Below are 15,163 nucleotides of genomic sequence, written 5' to 3'. Positions count from 1 at the left end.
GGTTGTAACGTTCCTTGGCTACACTATTTCATTGGGTCTCTGACAAGTACAATTTTTATGATGGAACTTTTTTTTTTTTTTTTCCTCCCCCCTTTTAAGGACCTTCCCCAGTGAAAGCTTTTAAACAAAAACTCACAAATCCCAAAACTCCATTGCTTGTGACAAAACAGAGGTACAGACCTGCTACATGTAAAAGTTCTGCAGAAATGGAGACTGAAGAGTTGGATAAGTTGCAGCAGTAAGTAACTTGCATTGTGGGGAAATTAAAGTGAAAGAGGGGGTCAAAACTGAAATCTTCATAAATGCATTTCAATTTTAAAGGGACATGAAACCCTAAATGTTTCTCATGATTCAGATAGAACAGGGGTTTTCAAACCTGTCCTCAAGCCCCCATAACACACCACATTTTCAAAATTACCTTTGGTGAGAATAATAACAATGTTTACTAATCAGCTGATTATTTAACTTGTGCTCCAGTTCAGATATCCTGAAAATCTGGCCTGTTATGGAGGCCTGATGAGGTTTGAAAACCCCTGAGAGAACATTTTTCAATAACTTTCAAATTTAGGTGATTCTGCTTCATTCTCTTAGTATCCTTTTTATCGAAAGATCAGCAATGCACTACTGGGAGCCATCTTAACACATTTGTAAGCCACTAACAATAGGCATATGTGCAGCCACCAATCAGCAGCTTGCTGCTGAGACTACCTAGGTATGCTTTTAAAATATAAATATATATATATATATATATATATATATATATATATATATATATATATATATACACATACACGAAGAGTACAAAGCAAATAAAAGATTAAAAGTAAATTGAAAAGTTGTTTAAAACTGTATTTTGTTTATGTACTCATATACCTATTTATCTATCTAATCAACTCAAAATTTAGTTATATCATAGCTGAACCCTTTAAATGTATAATTGAATTGCTATTCTGTTGATCAGAGCATTATGATCTGATTGTTAGATGATGTGTATGAGAGCGAGGAAACAACATAAGCATGGAATCAGAGATGGATATTTTACAAGATTGACTATATGAGAGGGACTTTGAAAAGAGTCCTTGGCTTTAAGAGATTAGTATATTCTGATTCTATATAACTGTGTTTTCTATGTAAGATGATATTATGTTACTACACTTGTTTATGCAAGGAATGTGATAATCTGCAATCACACCTGTGCTCTGTATCTGTTTATTACTTTCAATAAAGTTTGTTTTTGAAATTTAAAAAAAAAAAACTGTATTCTGTTGGAATCGTGAAAGTTTGGGTTTCATGTCCCTTAACCCCTTAATGACAAGTGACGTACCAGGTACGTCCTGCAAAAACTTGCAGTTAGTGACAATGGACGTACCTGGTACGTCACTTGTCTAAGAGAGTGCTGGAAGCGATCGCAATCGCTTCCAGCAGCTCTCAGGGTATTGCAGTGATGCCTCGATATTGAGGCATCCTGCAATACCCTTAGAAAGCATCCGATGCAGAGAGAGCCACTCTGTGGCCCTCTCTGCACCGGTAGCGATGCGGCCGGTTCGTTGGTGGGTGGGAGCGCAACTGGGAGGCGGGTGGGCGGCCCATCGCTACCCGGCATCCGGCTCCTGTTAGTGCAATGTGCACGCCGGGTGCCGGGAGCGTGCGGGGGCGCGCACGCCCGCGATCACCTACCCACACTGACACCAATGAGTGGGAAGAGGGGGGGAAATATATATATATGAGGATCTGGGAGGGGGAGGGGGTTGGGGTATTTTGGGGGGCTGCTACACTACAGAAAAAAATAAATTAGTAATAAAAAATAATTAAAAACACTTTTTTGGGGGGCAAATTGGGTACTGGCAGACAGCTGCCAGTACCCAAGATGGCGGCAATTAGGTAGGGGAGAGGGTTAGATTGCTGGGGGGGGGAGATCATGGAGGTTGGGGCTAAGGCAGGAGTCCATCACAGCTAAAACATTTTATTTTTTTTTATTAAAAAAAATAAAAACTCCTTTTATTTAGTACTGGCAGACTTTCTGCCAGTACTTAAGATGGCGGGGACAATTGTGGGGTGGGGGAGGGAAGAGAACTGTTTGGGAGGGATCAGGGGGTGGGATGTGTCAGGTGGGAGGCTGATCTCTACCCTAAAGCTAAAATTAACCCTGCAAGCTCCCTACAAGCTACCTAATTTAACCCCTTAACTGCTGGGCATAATTTACGTGTGGTGCGCAGCAGCATTTAGCGGCCTTCTACTTACCAAAAAGCAACCACAAAGCCATATAAGTCTGCTATTTCTGAACAAAGGGGATCCCAAAGAAGCATTTACAACCATTTGTGCCTTAATTGCAGAAGCTGTTTGTAAATAATTTCAGTGGGAAACCTAAAGTTTGTGACAAAATTTGTGAAAAAGTGAACTTTTTTTTTATTTGATGACATTTGGCGGTGAAATGGTGGCATGAAATATACCAAAATGGGCCTAGATCAATACTTTGGGTTGTCTTCTAAAAAAAAATATATACATGTCAAGGGATATTCAGGTATTCCTGACAGATATCAGGGTTCCAATGTAACTAGCGCTAATTTTGAAAAAAAGTTGTTTGGAAATAGCAAAGTGCTACTTGTATTTATGGCCCTATAACTTGCAAAAAAAGTAAAGAACATGTGAACATTGGGTATTTCTAAACTCAGGACAAAATTTAGAAACTATTTAGCATAGGTGTTTTTTGGTGATTGTAGATGTGTAACAGATTTTGGGGGTCAAAGTTAGAAAAAGTGTGTTTTTTTTCAATTTTTTCCTCATATTTTATATTTTTTTTTTATAGGAAATTATAAGATATGATGAAAATAATGGTATCCTTAGAAAGTCCATTTAATGGCGAGAAAAACGGTATATAATATGTATGGGTACAGTAAATGAGTAAGAGGAAAATTACAACTAAACACAAACACTGCAGAAATGTAAAAATAGCCATTGTCATTAAGGGTAAGAAAATTGAAAAATGGTCCGGTCATTAAGGGGTTAAATAGAAAAATGTTGGCGATTTTTATACTTCATTAGCAAAAATGCTTCTAATAAATTATTACGGTTTATGTGGCATAAGCTCATAATCTGAATATGCTTTGAGGGCCTGTGCCCTTTCCATTTAATGATCGAATGCACTGGGTTTGAAAGGTGTCCAGATTATGTCTGGAGAAAAATAGTGACCTAGGTCTGATCAACTTAAACATGGTCTCTGTTAATCTTAAAATTAATGATAAACTTGTGTAGGGTATTAAAGGTAAACTTTCCAGGTATAACCTACAACATTTAACTTAGCATTGCATACAAAGAGAATTTAGTGTGTCTGCATCTTGCCATTGGCCTACAAAATGTGTTCAGCTAGCTCAAAGTAGTGCATTGCTGCTCCTTCAACAAATAATACCAAGAGAATGAAGCACATTTTATAATAGAAGTAAATAGAGGATATCAAATTTTTTTTTTTTTTTTTTTTCTATCTGAATTACAAAAAGCTTTGGTTTCATATCCCTTTTAACTGCCTTATTTGGAAATTACTGGAGTAGATCATGCTATTGATTTTCTTATCTGATCACATCTGAGGCTAGCTGGGGAGGAAGATTGTAACAGGGTTAAGGTTGTAATAGCAGGGTTAGGGTTGCAAGTCTGCCATGTGCATTTTCATCAGGAGAAGGGGACAAACTAAAGTTGACCCTAAAAAGGGTTTTGTTTTATAACCTGTGCATTCAGCTATTCATTTTATACATGCATGCAGAATATGGTAGCATTTGGTCTTTTCAGTGCTGGGTTTATTTATGTGAAAGTGTGAAATGCAGATGTTTGCGCATAAACACTAATAAATCCGGTGTCTTAAAGACCTGAATGCTGCTACCCTCGGCCATATTTAACTTTTTGTTTTAATAAAATGAACAGCCAAATGCCTCTGCGGGTCCTAAGCTGTACTTGTACTGTGTTTCACTCCTTTGTGGAAATTAAACAAAGTTGCATGGTCATTAGTCTTAAAATTGCATGCTCTAATGAATTATAGCAAGTAATTTGTGACTATAATGGCCCTTTAGCGTTCATAGAGATTTGCTTCTCCTTATAGTAACAGTCTTGTATGATTGGTAATTGAGAAGTTGTTTGCTTGATAGGTTTAAATTCAAAGCCCAGGAGTTGGACCCTAGGATCCTGGAAGGGGTTCATATTTTTCCTAAAAAACCACCTGTGAAGGAACCCACTAAAGCCATTGGATTCGATCTAGAAATTGAGAAGAGAATCAAACAACGAGAGAAGAAGGAAGAAGATGAAGAGGAGACGTACAGTTTTCATTCCAGACCTTGTCCAACTAAAATCCTGGAAGATGTTGTGGTAAGCAGTTTGTTTAAGCTATTTCCCATTCCTGTACAGCAATGCCACTTCCCTTATTCCTTTGTTACTTCTTTTTCCAATCGTTTTAGGGTGTTCCTGAAAAAAAGACATTACCTGTGACTGTGCCCAAATCTCCAGCCTTTGCCCTTAAAAACAGAGTGCGTGTACAGGAGGAGGAAGAGGAGGTATAGTTATCTACAGGTGGTGGGGTATGCATGCTGCAGACTAGATCTTTTCTGTGAGAACCACGTTTGTGTGTGTGTGTGATTTAAATATACATATTTATATAAAAAAAAGTGTATGTATGTGTATATCTATTGGGAAAATAAAAACCTTTTTTGTAATGTGACAGGAAGAAGAGGTTCCAGTTATCAAAGCAAATCCTATGCCCCACTATGGAGTCCCATTCAAACCTAAGCTACCAGAGCAGAGGCAAGTGGAGGTTAATCCTTTCTCATTCTGTGACAGAGACAGAGCGAAGCAGTTACAAAAGGAGAAGAAATTGGATGATTTACGCAAAGAAGAAGTAAGTTTGGACAGAGCAAGGATCACATTTTTGTCCTGCTTTTATTTTCCAGAATTATCACTTTTTTTTTTTTTTTAAATTTTATTTTTTTCGTCCTAATCTCCCCAAGGTACCAAAATTCAAAGCTCAGCCTTTGCCTCAATTTGATTACATCAGCCTGCCAGAGAAAAAGATTAAAATGCCAACACAGCAGGAACCTTTCCAGCTTGAGATTGATAAACGGGGGTCTTCAAAGATACAGAGGTGGAAGCAGCAGGTGAGTGTGTGTGTGTGTGTGTGTATGTATAGTGTATTTTATTATATATCTTGCTTTTTATTTATTTTTTATTACCCTATGATGTCAGATGCAGGAGGAACTGAAGCAACAAAAAGAGATGGCTACTTTCAAAGCCCGACCCAACACAGTAACTCATCAGGAACCCTTTGTGCCAAAGAAGGAAAATAGGAGTCTGACTGGTGGGTACTTGGGCATGGGAGTTTTTGACTTTCATGTCCCTTTTTTAGTGGTTATGATTTGAGAAATGCCGTGTGTAAGTGGTTTGAGTGCATATCAGTTGGCTCTGTGCTCGTTTTGTGTAACATAGCTTATTGTACATCAGTATGGGGTTGCATTTATTACAATATGGCTAAAGTGCCTGAGCAGATCTTGGGAATTTAATGTCTTGTACCTCCAGATTAAAGGGACATTGTAGACAAAAACATTTTTTGTTTTTTTAAAGAGGGAATAAAATGTTAAACTGAATTGGTAAATGTGTGTTTTAACTTTTTATGTTTCTCATAAGTTGCCTCTAAATGTGTTTTAGATTTTATTAGTTATTTAAATTTTCGAGGGAAGAGGGGATTTATGGGTTTTAAATGCTACACTTTTTGTGAATAGAAAATGGTTTGAGTACAATGTCCCCTTAATATCAAATGAACACTTACTTTGTTTCTAAACTTAGATAGCCTTTCTGGTTCCGTAGTTCAGGAAGGGTTTGAACTGGCAACAGAAAGGCGTGCAAAAGAGCGTCAAGAATTTGAAAGGCGCCTTGCAGAGACGGAAACTCAAAAACAATTACTTGAAGAGGAGGAGCGTCGAAGACAGGAGGAGCAGGAGAAGGAAGAAATAAACCGCTTGCGACACGAATTGGTAAGTTCATACATAATCACATAATTTTTTTTTTTTTTTTTAAAGATAATCCCTTTATTACCTATTCCCTGGTTTTGCACAGCGAACATGGTTATTTTTAGCTCTCTCATTACCTTGTATCTAAGCCTCTGCAGTCAGCCCCCTGATCACATGACTTATCTATTGACTTGCATTTTAGCCAATTACTAATAACTAACTCCACGGGCGTGAGCACAATGTCTATATGGACCACATGAACTAGCAGTCTCCTGTTGTGAAAAGCAAATAAAGCATGTGATAGGAGTATGTCTGTAGTGGTTTAGAAACGGGCAGAAATTTAGAGGTTATAAAGTACAGTATATTATGTCGATGTTGGTTATGCAAAGCTGGGAATGGGTAGTAAAGGAGTTATCTATCCTATTTAAAGGGACAGTCAACCTATATTTTCACATAGGTAATTCCTATACAGTTGCTAACTATTTTTTGTTTGCACTGTAGCCTAATGTATTAGCCTTAATCGTTTCTAAGAATTACCACTTACTTATTTCTTCCTTGCAGTTTAAAATGCCTGCCAGCCCCCTCCCATATTTCGTCATCATGATCCTCTGGTTTTGTTCAGTGTCCTGCTGTAACTCTGCAAGTCTCGTATTTCCACGCTCCCGATTTAGCACATGCGCATTGCGCCGCTAACACTGCATGGGGACTGTGAACTTAGTCTCCGGCAGTCATTGTATTCTGTGAAGCAGTGTGCAGTTCAGTTTCTTCTCTTCTATCAGTAAGTAATGCTGGTAGTGCAAAGGTTTACCTTTCTGTGTTCCCCCTCAAAGAAATCCGTGCTGGTGGTTTATTTTATTTGTTCAGACTGACCAATCTAATTTGTCTGTAATGTTCTCTGTAGACCGACAGTTTAGGCTGGGGTACACAACAGATTGCAAGCTATGTCTGGGTGAACTGAATATACTTATGTAACGTTACATAAGTATATTCTGTTCACCCAGACATAGCTTGCAATCTGTTGTGTACCCCAGCCTAAACTGTCGGTCTACAGAGAACGTTACAGACAAATTAGATTGGTCAGTCTGAACAAATAAAATAAACCACCAGCTCACATTTCTTTGAGGGGGAACATTAGGCTACAGTGCAAACAAAAAATCGTTAGCAACTGTATAGGAATTACCCATGTGAAAATTTAGGTTGACTGTCCCTTTCAAACCATAACAATTTTCGTTTTCACTGTCCCTTTAATAATTAGGCAAGTCTTGATAGAGATCAATCCTACATCGTTAAAGGACAGTCTACTCAAGAATTTTGTATTTAAAAAGATAGCTAATCCCTTTATTACCTGTTCCCCAGTTTTGCACAACCAACAAGGTTATATTAACCCTTTGAGTGCTAATGACGGCTCTAAGCCGTCAGTTTCCCACTCTGGTGCTAATGACGGCTCAGAGCAGTCACTAGCACTCTCCCACCTTGAGGGAGATCTGGGGGCTCCCACCCGCTCCTACCCCGGCGATCATGCCTGTAAAGTTACAGGCATCACCCGGGGCTTTCCGTTTTGCGTGGTGACGTCACGCACAATAACGTGATCACGTCACCGCGCAACTTTATTTATACTTAACAATGTTAAGTATAGGAGCAGTGGGCATGCTGCTTAGAAGCCTGTATCTTAGGCATCTAAGCAGCTACAGACCTCCAAGACCCACCATTGGAAAGGTAATCGCCTAACCTTTCCAACAGTGTAAGTATTGGGTCTGAAACTTTAAAAAAAAAAAAAAAAGTAAAAGAAATATTGTTCAAAAAAAAAAAAAAAAAGCTTAGCACCCAGGTGGGAAAGTGCTTAGCACTCAAAGGGTTAAACTTTTTTTTTTTTTTTTTTTTTTTTTTAACCTGATTACCTTGTATCTCGGCATCCACAGACTGCCCCCTTATTTCAGTGCTATTTACAGTCTTGCATTTTAGACAATTAGTGCTGACTTATTGTGCTCACTCCAGCAGTTATTCATGTTACCTATATAGTACACTTAAACTAGCAATGTCTTACTATGAAAAGCTCTAATAATGTACTGAGATAAAGGCGGCCTGCAGGGGCTTAGAAATGGGCAGAAATTTAGAGGTTTAAAGGTTATAAAGTATGTTGGTTGTGCAGAATTTAGGAATGGTTAGTCAAAGTTGTGGTGTGGCTTTTTTTTTTTTTTTTTTTAATAAAGAAACTCATTTGAGTAGACTGTCCTTCTTTAAATAATAAAAACATGTCCCATGTACTCATTGATATCAGATATGGAGTGCCATATAGGATCACAGTAACTTTGACTCCACCATTAACCATTAAGTGTTAAAGGTCCAGAAGGGCTTGGGCCATGTATAATGTCGTACCAATCAATTGCAAACGATGAATACGATGCACTTATCTAATTCTTGAATGAGTATACAAGTTCAATATTACAGCCATCACCACAATGTGAATAATACAAGAAAACAAGTCATCCTTCATGGTTTTCATTCTTCCATTTTGCAGGTTCACAAGGCACAACCTATCCGGAAGTTCAGATCTGTAGAAGTGAAAGCAAGTGACGTGCCTCTAACCATCCCAAAATCTCCTAAATTCTCTGACCGTTTCAAGTGTTGATGCTGCAGCTGCTTTTAATTTTGTATTTTATCAGTAACTTTGGAATCTTATCCTATTTTGGAACTGGCCTTGTACTTTGGACCATATATTTTGATCACTGGCATAATTTTTGTAAATAGTCTTATATGGGACATGTCTCAAAAAACAATTTTGGTTCTATGTAAATATTGAAGTTTTTTTAGTTTCCTTTATGTAAACATTAACGTGCAATAAACCTTTTGTGGAATACTACTCTTACTTTGACTTAACTTCTGGTTGGATTTCACATGTTTTAAAGTATTGCAAGGTCACAATGCAGGCTTTGACTGAGATACAAAACATTCATAATTAGTAGGGGAGGATATAACTGTTGTGCATCACTCACCAAGAAAAGACGATCTGATGTCTCCTGCCTTACAGCTCCTTCATCTAGGACAGGGATATTAAGTCTTAGGTGGTGGGCCTCTCCTCTGGCGACGTGTTCAAGACAGTGCCACCATGCCCGCCATAATATGTTACTTTTATTTTATATATTTAAAGAAAATTGTAATAAGAAAAAAACATAATTTATGCTTACCTGATAAATTTATTTCTCTTGTAGTGTATCCAGTCCACGGATCATCCATTACTTGTGGGATATTCTCCTTCCCAACAGGAAGTTGCAAGAGGATCACCCACAGCAGAGCTGCTATATAGCTCCTCCCCTCACTGCCATATCCAGTCATTTGACCGAAACAAGCCGAGAAAGGAGAAACCATAGGGTGCAGTGGTGACTGTAGTTTAATTAAAATTTAGACCTGCCTGAAAAGGACAGGGCGGCCATGGACTGGATACACTACAAGAGAAATAAATTTATCAGGTAAGCATAAATTATGTTTTCTCTTGTTAAGTGTATCCAGTCCACGGATCATCCATTACTTGTGGGATACCAATACCAAAGCTAAAGTACACGGATGATGGGAGGGACAAGGCAGGAACTTAAACGGAAGGAACCACTGCCTGTAGAACCTTTCTCCCAAAAACAGCCTCCGAAGAAGCAAAAGTATCAAATTTGGAAAAAGTATGAAGCGAAGACCAAGTTGCAGCCTTGCAAATCTGTTCAACAGAGGCCTCATTTTTAAAGGCCCAGGTGGAAGCCACAGCTCAAGTAGAATGAGCTGTAATCCTTTCAGGAGGCTGCTGTCCAGCAGTCTCATAGGCTAAACGGATTATACTCCGAAGCCAAAAAGAGAGGTTGCTGAGGCCTTCTGACCTCTCCTCTGTCCAGAGTAAACAACAAACAGGTTAGATGTTTGGCGAAAATCTTTAGTAGTCTGTAAGTAAAACTTCAAGGCACGGACTACGTCTAGATTATGCAAAAGACGTTCCTTCTTTGAAGAAGGATTAGGACATAATGATGGAACAATCATCTCTTGATTGATATTCTTGTTAGAAACCACCTTGGGTAAAAACCCAGGTTTTGTACGCAGAACAACTTTATCTGAATGAAAGATCAGATAAGGAGAATCACAATGTAAGGCAGATAACTCCGAGACTCTTCGAGCCGAGGAAATAGCCATCAGAAAAAGAACTTTCCATGAAAGAAGTTTGATATCAATAGAATGAAGGGGTTCAAACGGAACCCCTTGAAGAACTTTAAGAACCAAGTTTAAGCTCCATGGAGGAGCAACAGGTTTAAACACAGGCTTAATTCTAACTAAAGCCTGACAAAATGCCTGAACGTCTGGAACTTCTGCCAGACGCTTGTGTAAAAGAATAGACAGAGCAGAAATCTGTCCCTTTAACCCCTTAACGACCAAGGACGTACGCCACACGTCCTCAAAAAAAAGACAGTTAATGACAGAGGACGTGTGGCGTACGTCCTTGGTCTGGAAAGCAGCTGGAAGCGATCCTGCTCGCTTCCAGCTGCTTTCCGGTTATTGCAGTGATGCCTCGATATGGAGGCATCCTGCAATAACCCCCCTTGGCCATCCGATGCAGAGAGAGCTACTCTGTGGCCCTCTCTGCACCGGACATCGGTGGCCGGTATCGTTGGTGGGTGGGCGGCCATCGGTGCTCAGTGTGGAGGGGGGCGGGATCTACGGGGGCGCGCACGGGAGCGCGCGCGTGCACGGGGGGGTGGTGGGCGGGCGCGGCTGGGAACCGCTACACTACAGAAAAAAAAGGTTAAAAATTAAAAACACAATTACTGTAAATTATCATCTAAGGGACCTGGAAGGGGTTTGGGGGTTGGTCTCGGTGGGGGGGGAAAGCTACACTACAGAAAAGGGATTTTTTTTTTAAAAAAAAGGCACATTTTGTTACAAAACTGGGTACTGGCAGACAGCTGCCAGTACCCAAGATGGCGCCCATTATTGCAGAGGGGAAGGGTTAGAGAGCAGTTTGGTGGGAGATCAGTGAGGTTGGGGTCTAAGGGGGGATCCTACACATCAGCATATGTAAATATGCTTTTTTTTTTTTATTTTAAAAAAGGGCCAAATACCTTTTATTTTAGTACTGGCAGAGTTTCTACCAGTACTTAAGATGGCGGGGACAATTGTGGGGGAGGGAAGAGAGCTGTTTGGGAGGGATCAGGGGGTCTGATGTTTCAGGTGGGAGGCTGAGCTCTACACTAAAGCTAAAATTAACCCTGCAAGCTCCCTACAAGCTACATAATTAACCCCTTCACTGCTAGCCATAATACACGTGTGATGCGCAGCGGCATTTAGAGGCCTTCTAATTACCAAAAAGCAATGCCAAAGCCATATATGTCTGCTATTTCTGAACAAAGGGGATCCCAGAGAAGCATTTACAACCATTTGTGCCATAATTGCAGAAGCTGTTTGTAAATAATTTCAGTGAGAAACCAAACGTTTGTGAAAAAATTTGTGAAAAGTGAACGATTTTTTTGTATTTGATTGCATTTGACGGTGAAATGGTGGCATGAAATATACCAAAACGGGCCTAGATCAATACTTTGGGATGTCTACTAAAAAAAAATATATACATGTCAATGGATATTCAGAGATTCCTGAAAGATATCAGTGCTCTAATGTAACTATCGCTAATTTTGAAAAGAAATGGTTTGGAAATAGCAAAGTGCTACTTGTATTTATGGCCCTATAGTTTACAAAAAAAGCAAAGAACTTGTAAACATTGGGTATTTCTAAACTCAGGACAAAATTTAGAAACTATTTAGCATGGGTGTTTTTTGGTGGTTGTAGATGTGTAACAGATTTTGGGGGTCAAAGTTAGAAAAAGTGTGTTTTTTTTTTCTATTTTTTCCTCATATTTTATAAAATTTTTTATAGTAAATTATAAGATATGATGAAAATAATGGTATCTTTAGAAAGTCCATTTAATGGCGAGAAAAACGATATATAATATGTGTGGGTACAGTAAATGAGTAAGAGGAAAATTACAGCTAAACACAAACACTGCAGAAATGTAAAAATAGCCTTGGTCCCAAACGGACAGAAAATGGAAAAGGGCTGTGGTCATTAAGGGGTTAAAGAACTAGCTGATAATCCTTTGTCCAAACCCTCTTGGAGGAAGGACAATATCCTAGGAATCCTAACCCTACTCCATGAGTAATTCTTGGATTCACACCAATGAAGATATTTACGCCATGTCTTGTGGTAAATTTTCCTGGTCACAGGCTTTCGTGCCTGTATTAAGGTATCAATTACTGACTCGGAGAAGCCACGCTTTGATAGGATCAAGCGTTCAATCTCCATGCAGTCGGTCTCAGAGAAAGTAGATTCGGATGATTGAAAGGACCTTGTATTAGAAGGTCTTGTCTCAGAGGCAGAGTCCATGGTGGAAAGGATGACATGTCCACTAGGTCTGCATACCAGGTCCTGCGTGGCCACGCAGGCGCTATCAATATCACCGATGCTCTTTCCTGTTTGATTTTGGCAATCAGACGAGGGAGCGGTGGAAACACATAAGCCAGGTTGAAGAACCAAGGCGCTGCTAGAGCATCTATCAGTGCCGCTTCTGGGTCCCTGGACCTGGATCCATAACAAGGAAGCTTGGCATTCTGGCGAGACGCCATGAGATCCAATTCTGGTTTGCCCCAACGGAGAACCAATTGAGCAAACAACTCCGGATGGAGTTCCCATTCCCCCGGATTAAAAGTCTGACGACTTAGAAAATCCGCCTACCAGTTCTCTACACCTGGGATATGGATTGCTGACAGGTGGCAAGAGTGAGTCTCTGCCCAGCGAATTATCTTGGAGACTTCTGACATCGCTAGGGAACTCCTGGTTCCCCCTTGATGGTTGATGTAAGCCACAGTCGTGATGTCCGACTAAAATCTGATGAACCTCAGTGTTGCTAGCTGAGGCCAAGCCAGAAGAGCATTGAATATTGCTCTTAACTCCAGAATATTTATTGGGAGGAGTTTCTCCTCCTGAGTCCATGAACCCTGAGCCTTCAGGGAGTTCCAGACTGCACCCCAACCTAGAAGGCTGGCATCTGTTGTTACAATTGTCCAATCTGGTCTGTAAAAGGTCATACCCTTGGACAGATGGGCCCGAGATAACCACCAGAGAAGAGAATCTCTGGTTTCCTGATCCAGATTTAGTAGAGGGGACAAATCTGTGTAATCCCCATTCCACTGACTGAGCATGCATAATTGCAGCGGTCTGAGATGCAGGCGCGCGAATGGCACTATGTCCATCGCCACTACCATTAAGCCGATTACTTCCATGCACTGAGCCACCGTGGGGCGCGGAATGGAGTGAAGAACACGGCAAGCATTTAGAAGTTTTGATAACCTGGACTCCGTCAGGTAAATTTTCATTTCTACAGAATCTATAAGAGTCCCTAGGAAGGAAACCCTTGTGAGAGGAGATAGAGAACTCTTTTCTTCGTTCACTTTCCACCCATGCGACCTCAGGAATGCCAGAACTATCTCTGTATGAGATTTGGCAATTTGAAAGCTTGACGCCTGTATCAGGATGTCGTCCAGGTAAGGAGCCACCGCTATGCCTCGCGGTCTTAGGACCGCCAGAAGTGAGCCCAGAACCTTTGTAAAAATTCTTGGGGCTGTAGCCAACCCGAATGGAAGAGCTACAAATTGGTAATGCCTGTCTAGAAAGGCAAACCTCAGGAACTGATGATGATTCTTGTGAATCGGAATGTGAAGGTAGGCATCCTTTAAGTCCACTGTGGTCATGTACTGACCCTCTTGGATCATGGGTAAAATGGTTCGAATAGTTTCCATCTTGAATGACGGAACTCTGAGGAATTTGTTTAGGATCTTTAAATCCAAAATTAATCTGAAGGTTCCCTCTTTTTTTGGGAACCACAAACAGATTTGAATAAAACCCCTGTCCTTGTTCCGTCCGCGGAACTGGATGGATCATTCCCATTACAAGGAGATCTTGTACGCAGCTTAGGAATGCCTCTTTCTTTATCTGGTTTGCAGATAATCTTGAAAGGTGAAATCTCCCTTGTGGAGGAGAAGCTTTGAAGTCCAGAAGATATCCCTGAGATATGATCTCCAACGCCCAGGGATCCTGAACATCTCTTGCCCACGCCTGGGCGAAGAGAGAAGTCTGCCCCCCACTAGATCCGTTTCCGGATAGGGGGCCGTTCCTTCATGCTGTCTTGGGGGCAGCAGCAGACTTTCTGGCCTGCTTGCCCTTGTTCCAGGACTGGTTAGGTTTCCAGGCCTGCTTGGATTGAGCAAAAGTTCCCTCTTGTTTTGAAGCAGAGGAAGTTGATGCTGCACCTGCCTTGAAATTTCAAAAGGCACGAAAATTAGACTGTTTGGCCTTTGATTTGGCCCTGTCCTGAGGAAGGGTATGACCCTTACCTCCAGTAATGTCAGCAATAATTTCTTTCAAACCAGGCCAGAATAAGGTCTGCCCCTTGAAGGGAATGTTGAGTAATTTAGACTTTGAAGTCACATCAGCTGACCAGGATTTGAGCCATAGCGCCCTACGCGCCTGGATGGCGAATCTGGAATTCTTAGCCGTTAGTTTAGTCAAATGAACAATGGCATCATTAACAAATGAGTTAGCTAGCTTAAGAGTTCTAAGCTTGTCAACAATTTCAGTCAATGGAGCTGTATGGATGGCCTCTTCCAGGGCCTCAAACCAGAATGCCGCCGCAGCAGTGACAGGCGCAATGCATGCAAGGGGCTGTAAAATAAAACCTTGTTGAATAAACATTTTCTTAAAGTAACCCTCTAATTTTTTTATCCATTGGATCTGAAAAAGCACAACTGTCCTCAACCGGGATAGTGGTACGCTTTGCTAAAGTAGAAACTGCTCCCTCCACCTTAGGGACAGTCTGCCATAAGTCCTGTGTAGTGGCATCTATTGGAAACATTTTTCTAAATATAGGAGGTGGGGAAAAGGGCACACTGGGCCTATCCCACTCCTTACTAATAATTTCTGTAAGCCTTTTAGGTATTGGAAAAACATCAGTACTCACCGGCACTGCATAGTATTTATCCAGCCTACACAATTTCTCTGGCACTGCAATTGTGTCACAGTCATTCAGAGCAGCTAATACCTCCCCAAGCAATACACGGAGGTTCTCAAGCTTAAATTTAAAATTAGAAATCTCTGAATCAGGTCTC

At 40.6% G+C, this 15,163-nt stretch overlaps 1 protein-coding gene across 5 annotated transcripts in view; it reads left to right on the top strand.

Moving 5' to 3' along the window:
* TPX2 (TPX2 microtubule nucleation factor) overlaps positions 1–8,847 on the top strand; it is a 32,338-nt gene extending 23,491 nt beyond the window's left edge. For 4 of the 5 annotated variants that reach the window (XM_053699933.1, XM_053699956.1, XM_053699783.1 and 1 more), the window contains 8 exons: positions 100–238; positions 4,134–4,350; positions 4,440–4,535; positions 4,703–4,876; positions 4,986–5,132; positions 5,221–5,332; positions 5,818–6,005; positions 8,500–8,847. In XM_053699933.1, the coding sequence (XP_053555908.1) occupies positions 100–238; positions 4,134–4,350; positions 4,440–4,535; positions 4,703–4,876; positions 4,986–5,132; positions 5,221–5,332; positions 5,818–6,005; positions 8,500–8,610 (1,184 nt within the window). In that variant the 3' untranslated portion in view covers positions 8,611–8,847. The remainder of the gene's footprint in view (positions 1–99; positions 239–4,133; positions 4,351–4,439; positions 4,536–4,702; positions 4,877–4,985; positions 5,133–5,220; positions 5,333–5,817; positions 6,006–8,499) is intronic. The other variant, XM_053699871.1, reaches the window with a different exon arrangement.
* The last annotated feature ends 6,316 nt before the right edge of the window (positions 8,848–15,163 follow it).

This window comes from Bombina bombina, chromosome 1 (assembly GCF_027579735.1).
Source record: "Bombina bombina isolate aBomBom1 chromosome 1, aBomBom1.pri, whole genome shotgun sequence".
NCBI lineage: Eukaryota > Metazoa > Chordata > Amphibia > Anura > Bombinatoridae > Bombina > Bombina bombina.
This window is presented reverse-complemented; position numbering and strand designations above follow the sequence as displayed.